Here is an 11,701-nt window from a genome sequence, read left to right on the forward strand (position 1 = left end):
GAGGTCGCTGTTCAACATTTACAGTGGAGTCAATTGAGTGAGTGCGCAGCAATGGTGCGCAGTAAGAACAGCTGTCACGTACACCCCAACTAAAGCATTGGTCCCAACTACAATTGGGCCGTCCCAACTATAATTCGGCCACTAAAGTGCAAATTGTAGTTGGGACCGATCCAGCTGCGAAGGGAAATACGCCTGCAGGGCGATGAATTTTCCGATAAAGTCTCAACTAAATGTACTTTAGGGCCCGCCCATAAAATGTACGCAATCCAGTTGCAGGGCTGGGGGGGAAGCAGCCCCCCCATCAGTAAAACAATTCGCATGTGATGGAAATTCCCCCCCCCCGGGACAATTTTGTAAAAGACATTTGCCCTTTCCGGTGTCCCGTAGGAGTAGTGGGAAAGAGCAAAATGCTTCAAAACATCTCCAAGGACTGATCACGATCAATTCTGGATAAAGGTTTTCCCAGGAACTCTGTCTCAAAAACACGTTGGAGAGTTGGCAATAATTTTAAGGAATTTATTTTCTAAAGTATTAATTGTCTACCATACTTTAGATTCCTGGACTGCTCTGTCGCGTCGCATACGCGCACTTGGGATGTCCCAACTACCGGTACGATTGGGGCAGACCCAGTGGTTAGGGCCATTGCCGTAGTTGGGACATGTTGGTACGTTTCAAGCGACACCTTAACCCTAAAAGAACCGGGGCCGGAATTGCTTCCCCCCCCCATTTGTACCAGTATTGCCACCATTTCCTTTTTTAAGGAGCTGGGATTTCTAAGCAATATTTTGCAGTCGTTCTGACATCAATTTGGTGAAAATTGAACATACCGTTCTTAAGCAGCCTGCATTTTTCCGAGACAGGTCAGCCTGAATGTAAACTTTTCCGCTGTGGTGCTCAATGCACGCAGGCTGGCACCCATGTAGCCTTGAACTTCAAATTACCGTAACAACAACAAACGTCTGATTGAGTTCAAACGTCACAGTCTTAATGATAAGGAGTTTCTTTATATGCAGGCGACGTTTCACGAAAATCGAGAGAGCCGCAGCCGAGTTCTGGTGGGATCGGAATCCGCCCCGGGTGTTAGATGAGCCAAAATAGCCCAGCTCTATAATTAAGGATTAAGTTGAAATTCCCAGGGACGCGGTGAACTTTGGTCACTTACCGAGCGTTTCTACTTTTGTCAGTTAGAATGAAATAGAAATAAAAGCAAGCACTCGAAAACATCTGACAATTAATATTGTTACAAAAAACGAATGATCGTGGAAAACAAACTTGTTCTTTGTTCTCTGGATTTCAAGTGAAACGAGAACAGGTACAATATTAAAAATATAGTGAGTTAAACTGATCTGGGAGTTAATCAGTTTGAAGAAAAATTTCTGTAACTTCATGAGTTCATAAAAAAGGCCTGAAGGGGGCTTTAATGATTCAAGCAGATAGATCCATAAATACTTCTCTTTTTCAGAAAGAATTTATTGATAATTCTGTAAATGAAGACCGAATTTCTGATCTGGCAGCCTCTGTACATTCTTCCACCAATCAACGGGTGGAAAGCATCCAATAAACCAATAAACAAACGGACGTATAAACCATAAAAACATTTACCTCTCGGGTTTGCATGCGCTGCTTCACTGTTGGTACACCCTAAGAAAGAGCTCTAACTGGTGGTTCTCAATAGACTTCATTTTTACAATGAAGTTTCCGTCCCTGATTTGACGGGAAAAGGTTTTAACTACATGAAATAATTTAAGTTTTTTCCTTTCTATCAGGCATAGTCACTTTGTTTGTGGTCCATAAGCCACTGCCCCCAAGAACGCAGTCCATTGAAGTGTTTGATTATGACCACAATTCTGAAACGCTGCACCATCGGAAGACGGTTATTGACGACAACATTTTTGCGTAAGCCCGATTTGTTTTCACCCTATTTATTGATGGTCTTGAATTGCACGAGTCACCGAACAGAAATTACAGACTGCTACTTCTTGGCAGGTCATTTCATTCATCATTCCTAGACCCAATGATGTGAAAGCTATGAGTGCCTAGACGTTTTACGTCACCAACGATCTTCGCCTGGGTCGCTTTGGGCTTCTGGAGGTCGCTCTAAGCCTACCGACGGGAACAGTGGCTTACTACGACGGTTCCAAGACCGAGCAAGTAGCCAGTGGGTTCGCCTATGCTGATAGTATCAACCGATCACCTGATGGAAGATAAACTGGTGTAATGAGCAAAGAAAATGATTAAAACCAAGTCCGTATATAGCGGGGAATATAAATGTCTGTTCTCGCTTATCTTTAACTAATGTTAAGGTTTCTTTTCCCCATTCTGTAGGTTCATCTGTAGGTTCGCTGTAGGTTCATCTACGTGTTGGGTTTAATGGATGCTGAACTCTTAGTTTTTGAGAGAAATCCGAAGGACACTCGCGGTTCATTGGAGCTCCGAAAGCCAAGTTCAAATCTGAAAAACACAAACATGTCATTGAAGTGATGTTTATCATTTATGCGGTGCAACAGTATCTATACATTTGCAACTTTTATTTATTTATCTGTTCATTCAACAGCGCATTTAGCGCCAATTACAGGACAAAGTTATAATTAAGAAGACAATGAAGAAATGTTCAGTTTTAGAGGTGGGGGAAAATCCACAATAAATATGCCACGGAAAACCCATGGAGTCAGGCAGGGACTGAAAACCCAATCCACATGCTGACCTAGGTGGGATTCGAACCCGGGTCGCAGTGGAGGGGAAGAGCCTCTGCACCAACCTGACTTCCCAACTTTTGTAACGGCCCCTTTGCGAATGGGCAAGAGGAACGAGTAACGAAACGAACGCTGAGTGTCACACTTACACACAATGAATGTATTGTCTTGTGAATAATTCTCTATCTCGTGAATCAAAAACAAGGACTGAATAATCGATCAACAGAAAAGCGATGATAGTACTGGCAGTCTATAATCAATATCAGCAATTCCTTACATACACTAATGATACACGCCCAGAAAGGTTAAGCAAAATTTTAAAAGTCGACATCTTTTGTACAATGTTTCCCAGAAAATCAACATGCACACGTCAGTTGACAACATCAATGTTGACAATAAAGGAGGCCTGTGGCTGGGAAGTAATTACCTGCTCTATAAATACGACCTACTGACTGGAGATAGGTGGACGGGAACCACTCAGGTGAGCGGTTACCAGCTAATTAGCGACTCGATATTGTAGACTTAGAGCTAAAAGCATTAAAGAAGGGGCAAATTCCTAATCCATTTACATGTGTATCTACTGTTGACTTTAATATGTTATGATGAAAGTATTACGAAATCGGCGAACTGTACATTGACAATTACTGCATGTTGTTCATTCCATATCATTTCACAGGTCTTAAGGGTGCGCTTCGATGCAGAACTGAACCCAGAGATCCCATGGCTGGGAAGTATCGTTCGGCATTTATCACCAGGCAGGATGGTTTAAATCTTCTACCAATAGTGATATCACTACCTGGGCGGTACCGGTCAGTTTTTTACTTGGTTAAATAGGTGATTAGCCTGTCCTCCGGATATTGCTAATGTTGCTGAAAAGTAGGAAACCAGCGTAGCAAATAAAGCAAGTGAATAGTATTCGTAGGTCATCCAGCCCCATGCATCGGAGTGCCCGTACGCTCTGTACAAGCTTGCCATTATCTCGGATGTTACAGGCTCTTTTCTCAGTGGAGTTGATGCTGTTAACCTCCTGTAGCCTTGTAGTGCCATCTTGACCAACAGGCTATCTGTAGGTGATGATACTCCAGCTAAACTATGAACCCAGTTGACTGCGGCTGATGCGGAGTCTGCTGCAGATTTTTTGCATATTTGGGAAGAATGAAAATAATGTACAGGGCAAAATCATCAAGCGGCTCTATTGGAAAGACTGGCACCCCGGTCTGGGAGGATGCCCACAACTCCCACTTTCTCCTATCCGGGAAGCGGTATTTTTTCGTCGTGGATGGCGCTCTTAATGACGTAAGTAGCGTCGGGAGAAGATCATTGAGGACGACGTGTCGCAGGTTGGGGTCGCTGATGCTGTCGGACAGCTCCATCCATTTATCTGGAATTTAGGAGAACAAAAAGAAGAAGCAGCAAAGTTGCTTTCGATACCCGCAAATGGGGTGGGCATGAAATCGACAAAGTAACCAGATTTGCTTCTGGTACCCAGAAATGGGATGGATATTGAAATCAAGAAAGCGTCCAAACTCGGCTTTCAGTACCCGCAAACGGTGTGGACATAGGTCAACAAAGCAGCCAATTTCTGTGGCAACTTTTTCTTTTGTATTAATACCGTGAGGGGCTAACCCGAGATAAAACTTCAATCTAGAAACAAACAAGCACGTGTGATCCAAATATTCATAACGAACTTGAATATGTAAAGTCGGGGGATTCTTAGACTAGTTCGGCGCCCAACGTCAGTGTGAACTTCACAGTTCAGCACTCAGTAGCCACCCCCAGCTTGTGGTGGAACCGTGGGAGCGACCTGGGCGTTGGACGAGGGTCATGCGCCCTTTTTCGATCAAGTCTGTAATAAAGAATCCTGTCACTGGCTTGTTTGTGGGGACATGACGGGCGGATTGAGGGAAAGCGGGACACAGCTTCTCAACCGAGAGTGAACCGACTCCCGCAATATATACTGCAGTGTTGCAATGCGTTGTGTAACACGTAAGAATGCACTCTAGCAAAGCACCTGTCGTGTAATAAAGAAAAGAAAAATAACTTTTATGTGGCTGACGCACTGTCGAGGTTTACAATCAAGGTTAAACTGTATGTCATTACAGACTACAGGATGCAGTGTCCCAATTCAAGGAAAATTCTCCGCCAGGCCGAGGCGAACAAAAAGTACCCCCCAGAGATTGTTTCGCAAAGAGGGGTCTGTTTGGGCCAAGAAATGGTGGAATTGTGTCAGTATGGCCCAGGATCATCTCTGTAGATTCAGGGGCACCCATGTGGAGGCAAAGTAGACAAAAATGGGATTGAAAATTAGTCAGATGAGCCCAAGGAAGGTGAGAGATGTCATTTGAAAAATGGCCGCTGGGAGGGCTTGGCAACATTCACTTTTTTGGGGCGAGTTTGTTTTGGGTGGATAATTAAAAAAATCATTGGTTAACCTACTAAAAATTAAAAATCAAATGAAATCTGAAGGACCGAACAACACATTGTTTTTTTGTTTGAGAGGCCTCTGGGACTTCAGTTGCCTGCCATGGGGCTCCAAACTTGGTTGATTTTACACTATTTTCAATGGAGCTTGAATTCTTGATTGGTTCAGTGCACCCCTACTGACTGGATCACAACACATGAGGGCCTACTTCCACATGCGCTACTTGTGACACATTTTGCCCTGTAATGAGTACAGTTCCATTATTGAAGTTCCATAAATTCTGAGGTATTCATCTAAGATCTGAACCAACCATATGGCGGGTTTCATCGTCAAGGCAGTCTTGGTCGTCATAGGTGTGGTTCTGCTTCAACGGCTGCTGAAACTAGCGTAAGCACTTTCACTGTAACGACCATTTTTGTTCAGTCTAGTTTTCCGAGCTAAATACAGGAACATGAACAGACGATTTGACGATAATCAGAACTCATCAAGCTAACTTGAAGAGAGGTGGAGTCCGTGTACCTGCAATCTCGCTATCATTATTGTCAAAGAAATTTATATGAAGTATCTCGAAAAATGATTAGGACCAACACGACGTGTACCTGTGTGTGTGTCAAGAACGGCAACGGCGGTTCAAAGTATTACACAGAGAAAGGCCATTTTGTTACTCACCCCTCCACCCTCTGTTGCACCCATCTTTTGATGTATCTGTGTGACTCATTGGCTGGCCGTCATATACAGCTTGGTCCAAGCGCACATTTAAGCGTAATTCATATGACCCCGCAAGCGTGTCTCGGTATCTGTACTCAACAGATATTATATCAGGTTGAAGGATCGGTGAAGGGAAGGTCGTATTCAATACCAGAGCTGAATGAAGGGGGTAACCACGAGTAACTTAGCGACACCCCCCCCCGACGGGCAAAATGTCTCAAAGCAGCAACAAACAGTGATCACTTTAAACATCTTTGTACGCTGTACGAAAAAGCAAAAAAACAAACAAACAAAAAACACTGCAAGTTATAAACGTGTAGACCCTTTACTTTGGCAAACCGAAGGAGAGTTGATTAACATTTGAGGAAAAAGTGTCCCTATTGGAATCTCTAGCCAAAAAATGAAAGTCGTAAACACACTGATTGTAATCATTATTTGATCATAATTTCTTCACCGTTTCCTCCAGAATCATCATGGGAGTACACAGACACATGTTCAATCACACCCCTGGTCCCTGTCACATTGTCCCCGGAATAGGTGAGCTTAAATAACGCATCAAGAATGCGTCATCTTATGATGTCTGGGTGAACATGTTCATGTCTAAGACATCGCAAGTAATCATAATAAGATGGTGAGATGACGCAGTGATAGCATCCGGTTGCTGAACGAGGAAAAGTGGGTTGTAATCTGTTCCCAGCGACACTTTTCTTTCTACTTTCACATTCTTGTCAAGTCCTGCAATGTATCATTTCATATCCCCGAGGATTTGTTGAAAATAACTCAGGAACACAATAACGACAATTGTTATTCTCTTGTAAATTGACAGATGTTGGCTCCGAAGATATAACAACGTTGTCGAACGGCATCGCCTTTATCACATCGGTAGGTTCTCTTGGTATGTTATTACTTCATGATAAGTTAAATGTTGTCTTGGTAAAATAAACAACGAAAAGATTATAAAACTTCATCAAAGTTCCAGTTAAATCAGCATGCGATTGTTCCAAACCAATGCCAACCTGGACAGGAGATCTATGCACATTTTTTTTAATAATACTCCCCAAACCCATTTAATGTTAGGGCGTGGCCCTCACTGAGGCTCATATAAACTCCATCCAAGGCCGTATTTACATCTTTGACTTTAACAAACCGGACGACGCCGTGAAAGAAGTAAAGATTACGGGGAGCTCCTTCAACAAGACGGCCATGCAACCGGTTGGAACAAGCGCCTGGGAGGACCCCCAAACAGGTATTTTATGTTTTAAATTTCAATATCATCCAAAACGAAAGAACAAAAATAAATGATAAACCATTGTTGGCCCATATGGGTTGAACGGCGGGTGAACAAAGAGAATATGGGAGTGGCTTCTAGCGGCCTCAAAACATCTTTCACCAATCAACGGAGGGAAAGCATCAAATAGACCAATAAACGAGAGGACGTATAAACCATGAGAACATTTACCTTTCAGGTTCACACGCACTGATTTACGTCGTAAACTATTCCAGAACGTCTGTTGGTAAATAACCACCAGACATGATTGTTGCATTAAAGTTGGACACCCCGAGAAAGAAGTCTAAATTATGGTTCCCAAAAGATTCAAGTTTTACAAAGAATTTTTTTGTCCGTGAGTTAATTAAGGTTTTAACTGCATGAAATAAATTTTGGGTTTTGTTCTTTCTGTCAGGCAAAGTCACCTTGTTTGTGGTCCATAAACCACTGCCCCCAAGAACACAGTCGGTCGAATTGTTTGATTACGACCACAGTTCTGAAACGCTGCACCATCGGAAGACGGTTATAGACGACAACATTTTTGCGTAAGCTCGACTTTTATAATACGGTTTTGAATGGTATGAGTCACCGAATGGAAATAACCGACTGCCACTTCTTGACAGGTCATTTCATTTATATTCCTAGACCCAATGACGTGGTAGCTACGAGTGCCGATACGTTTTACGTCACCAACGATCTTCGCCTTGGTCGCTTGGGGCTTCTGGAGGTTTCCTTAGCCCTACCGACGGGAACAGTGGCTTACTACGACGGTTCCAAGACCGAGCAAGTGGCCAGTGGGTTCGCCTATGCCGATGGTATCAACCGATCACCTGATGGAAGGTAATATGACGTTTAAAAAAAATTTACAACCAAGTCTGTAGAGGTGAAAACGAATGACTGTTCTCGCTTGATCTTGATCTAATGTTAAGGTATCTTTTCCCTGTATTGCGTGGCGCAGGTTCATCTATGTTTCTGCCGTAATGGATGCTGAGATCAGTGTTTTTGAAAGAAACCCGAAGGACCGTCGCGGTTCACTAGAGCTCCGAAAGGCAAGTTAAAATCAGGAAAAAAATACAAACACTTCATTGAAGTGATGCTTATCATTTATGCGATGCAACTGTATCCATACATTTGTAACTTGTAAAAAGGGCATTTTGCGAATGGAAAGAACAATATGAACACTGAGTGTCACGCTGATACACAATGATTAAATATGCCGTGTGAATAATTCTCTGTTCCGTGAATATTGAAATAAAAACAAGAGCTGAATAATCTTTCAATATAAAAACGATGATAGTATTGACAGTCAATAATCGATATCGGCAACTCATTCTCTTTAAAGTCGATATCTTTGCAATGTTTTCCCAGAAAATCTACATGCACACGTCAGTTGACAACATCAATGTTGACAGTAAAGGAGACTTGTGGCTGGGATGTCAGTACCTTCTCCATAAATTCGATCTACTGACTGGAGATAGGTGGACGGGAACCACTCAGGTAAGCGGTTACCAGCTAATCAGCGACTCCACATTGTGGACTCCAGAGCTGAACACGCCAGGGAAGGGGGGCGTCCTGATATACATGAATATCTATCGTTGACTTTATGGTTCACTGAATATATTGAGATATCTTCAAATAACTTTACTTGGGCAATTATTGCACAATGTCATCATCATCATTCACTAATCAATCATCATTCATGTTCTATCATTTCACAGGTCTTATGGGTGCGCTTCGATGCAGAACTGAACCCCGAGATCCGAGAGGTGCTCGCCGACGACGGCACGCTGCTCAAAGGCTCCAGTGTGGCTAGTGTCTACGGCCAGGAAATGCTGGTCGGAACAGTCGGCAATCAGATGATGATGTGTGATCTCCTTGCGTTCTAGAAAAGAGCGCAGATGGAGGCTTGACTGTTATAAGAAATGACACTGTAAACGGTTACTTACCTGTTTACCCACGAAGTCTTCTTTGAGTTATTGTCGAATTAACATGTTTTTATAAGCAAAAGTATACGGAAATTATATTTTCTGACAACGATTGCGGGTGAATACTAAAATAAGATGACGCTGTCATCTAGGAATAAGGCACAAGAAGTTTAACTACCTCAAAATATTAAAGTACCGATTATTAAAGAGAAATGCTGGAATGTTTGACGTATACCTCTGCAATAAAGTTTCGCAATTTATGTTGGCTAAAAGATAAATGAGTGGCTATAGATACGTTTTAGTGGTGCTAGGAAAGAAGTATGCATGAAGACTTGACCTACCTCATTAAGTGCACTTGAATCTCCTTATGGGTCTACTGAACAAATGATCTCATCGAGTTTGAATTATTGATTTAACAGAGAAATAAACGAGACCTCTAGTGAGTTACAGTAGATATCAACCACGTGGGCATTATGTATACTTGAAGCAGGTAGCTTTCAAAAATGGAGCAAAGAAGTATTAAAATGTGTAAACTGCCTCAGGTGTGTCGTCATCTCCACTTCTTCTGTCATGTCGGGGTTGAAAGCGAGGCAAGAATTTCATCTTGTCTTGTTGGTTGGGTAACAAGTCAGGACCATAAATTATCCAGCACAACGTCGAGAATGCCTCAGATTTGCTTGATCCTGCTTACATGGTCTTGTAATCGATCTCCCGATAGTTGAAGTGTCCTATGTCTTGGCGTTCCATCTCTTAGGTGTCGAAGAACATGGTTAAGGCATCCGTTCTGTTCATTGTTGTTGTTAATGGCTCTGTACATGATTCCCGCCATAAATCTGATCTCGTGTATTTACATGTATTGCAATGTTACACCACAGGGCCTCTCGTTTCAAGTAGTGCCTTGTCTTCACGTATTTATGTTGGTTGGTTTGTATGTTGGTGTAATCGTTTATTTGTTGGCTCTGTCTTTTACTGCATATTTTTTTATAGTATGTATTATTGTTAATTCGCCTAATCTGTGGTATTTGTTCTTTAAATATCGTACTCTGTGCAATTTTTTAATATTCAGTTATTGATATATTTTTTTATGTCAATTTTAACCTCTTATTGTGTATATTGTAAACCAAATATTTTTAGTCTTTTGACTTTCTTTTTGGTATTAAGAAATAAACCGTAAATGAATGAATGAATGAATGAACCTCACTTTCAGGTCGCGTTTGGTGTATTAAAGCAGCCGCCATGTGCTTTAGTCATGAATATTCAATTTAACGCTCACGTACTTGCGCACTAGAACTGGAAGAATGCAGCCAGGGGTCACACCTATACTTCATGTGGCTGACGCACAGTTGAGATACACGATCAAGGTTGAACTTTCACGTAAATTACAGATCACTGATTCCAAAGGGCACTCCTGATCACAATACATACTTCCGCATACATTACTTCCGACACATTTTGCCTCGGTAAGTACAGTTCCATCATTGATGATCCACAATAAACTCTGAGGTATCCACACCTTTTAACTTTAACCAATCAACATGGCGGGTTTCATCGTCAAGGCAGTCTTGTTCGTCATAGGTGTGGTTCTGCTTCAACGGCTGCTGAGACTAGCGTAAGTACTTCAAGTGTCTAAAGACAGTTGTTGTACAATCTAGTTTTCCGAATTCAGCAACATTAAATACATTTGTGGTCGATAAATCACAGGTCACGAAGCTAAATATATGAATAGAGGTCGGTGCACCTGCGGGGCAGTCTGGCTATCATTCTTGTCAATGAAATTTACATGGAGTAAATTTCTTTGTAAAACGTTGTGGAGTAACCTCACAAAGTAGCGAGCAAAGATCGAAGTATTATCTTCTGAGTTCGCCATTCAGGCTGCGCTGGCACGCATGTAACCTTGAAAATTCAAACGACCGTAACTACAAAACCTATGTCTGATTGAATTCAAACTTCTCAGTTGTAATGATAACGGATAAGGAGTGTCTGTACATGCGTACGAAGTTTCAAAAAAAATTTAAACTTGCCACAGCCGACTTGTTGTTGGTGGGAGTCCGCCCCCTGCCCCCACCCCGAGATGGGCCCAAGTAACCCGGCTCTTTGAAGGTCAAATTATAATTCCCAGGGACGCAGTGAACAAGTTTGGTAGCTAACCGAGTGTTTTGATATTCGTCTGTTGGAATGGAAAAGAAATAAAAGCAAGCATTAGAAGATAGATGGCAATTAATATTATATATATTATAAAAACCGATGATTGGGGATAATAATAAACTTGTCCTTTGTTTCAAACGAAACGAGAACAGGTTCAACATTAAAAATGAAGTGGGTTAATTCATATGGGAGATAATCAGTTTCGGCAACATTTCTTCAAATTTATTGGTGAATACAAAAGGCCCGAATTGGGAGTTTTTATGATTCACGCAGATAGATCCATAAATAATTCTCATCTTCAGAATGAATTTATTGATAATTCTGAAATTGAAGACCGAATTCAATCAAGAGCGGAGGGGATAATGGGGCCACCCCCCCAAAAAAAGACAAATGCGAGAAAACGGGAGATTTTAGAGGGAGGGGGTTCATTTCACTTCCTTCAAAAAGCACGCGATACGCCTCAAAATATAGCCTCAAATTTGGCCCCCGGAACAAGTTTGCTCTGAATACACCTGTGAATCTGCAGTAGGTTAAATGTTAA

The 11,701-nt window shown here is 42.0% G+C and overlaps 1 protein-coding gene and 1 pseudogene across 3 annotated transcripts in view; one reads left to right on the forward strand and one right to left on the reverse strand.

The window, feature by feature from the left end:
• Positions 1-1,446: 1,446 nt before the first annotated feature.
• The window catches only part of LOC147799556 (uncharacterized), a 43,136-nt pseudogene continuing 32,881 nt past the window's right edge, over positions 1,447-11,701 (reverse strand). The window contains exon 2 of the transcript XR_015424746.1: positions 1,447-4,074. The product of XR_015424746.1 is annotated as an uncharacterized LOC147799556 (transcript). The remainder of the gene's footprint in view (positions 4,075-11,701) is intronic.
• On the forward strand, positions 5,368-9,000 carry LOC110985577 (serum paraoxonase/arylesterase 1-like). Of its 2 annotated transcripts, none has more exons than XM_087134396.1 (9): positions 5,368-5,502; positions 6,290-6,360; positions 6,650-6,709; positions 6,992-7,069; positions 7,506-7,635; positions 7,736-7,930; positions 8,049-8,139; positions 8,459-8,587; positions 8,809-9,000. In XM_087134396.1, the coding sequence occupies exons 1-9, from the start codon at positions 5,429-5,431 to the stop codon at positions 8,974-8,976; spliced, it is 996 nt and encodes a 331-aa protein (XP_086990522.1). In that variant the 5' UTR covers positions 5,368-5,428; the 3' UTR covers positions 8,977-9,000. The 2 variants fall into 2 exon arrangements, with proteins under 2 accessions (XP_086990522.1, XP_022102391.2); XM_022246699.2 differs by having other exon boundaries at positions 6,650-6,705; positions 6,901-7,069; positions 8,809-8,997.

The sequence above is a fragment of the Acanthaster planci genome, linkage group LG03 (genome assembly GCF_054643075.1).
Source record: "Acanthaster planci isolate LZ-2023a linkage group LG03, COTS_SCS, whole genome shotgun sequence".
In the NCBI taxonomy this organism is placed as follows: Eukaryota; Metazoa; Echinodermata; class Asteroidea; order Valvatida; family Acanthasteridae; genus Acanthaster; species Acanthaster planci.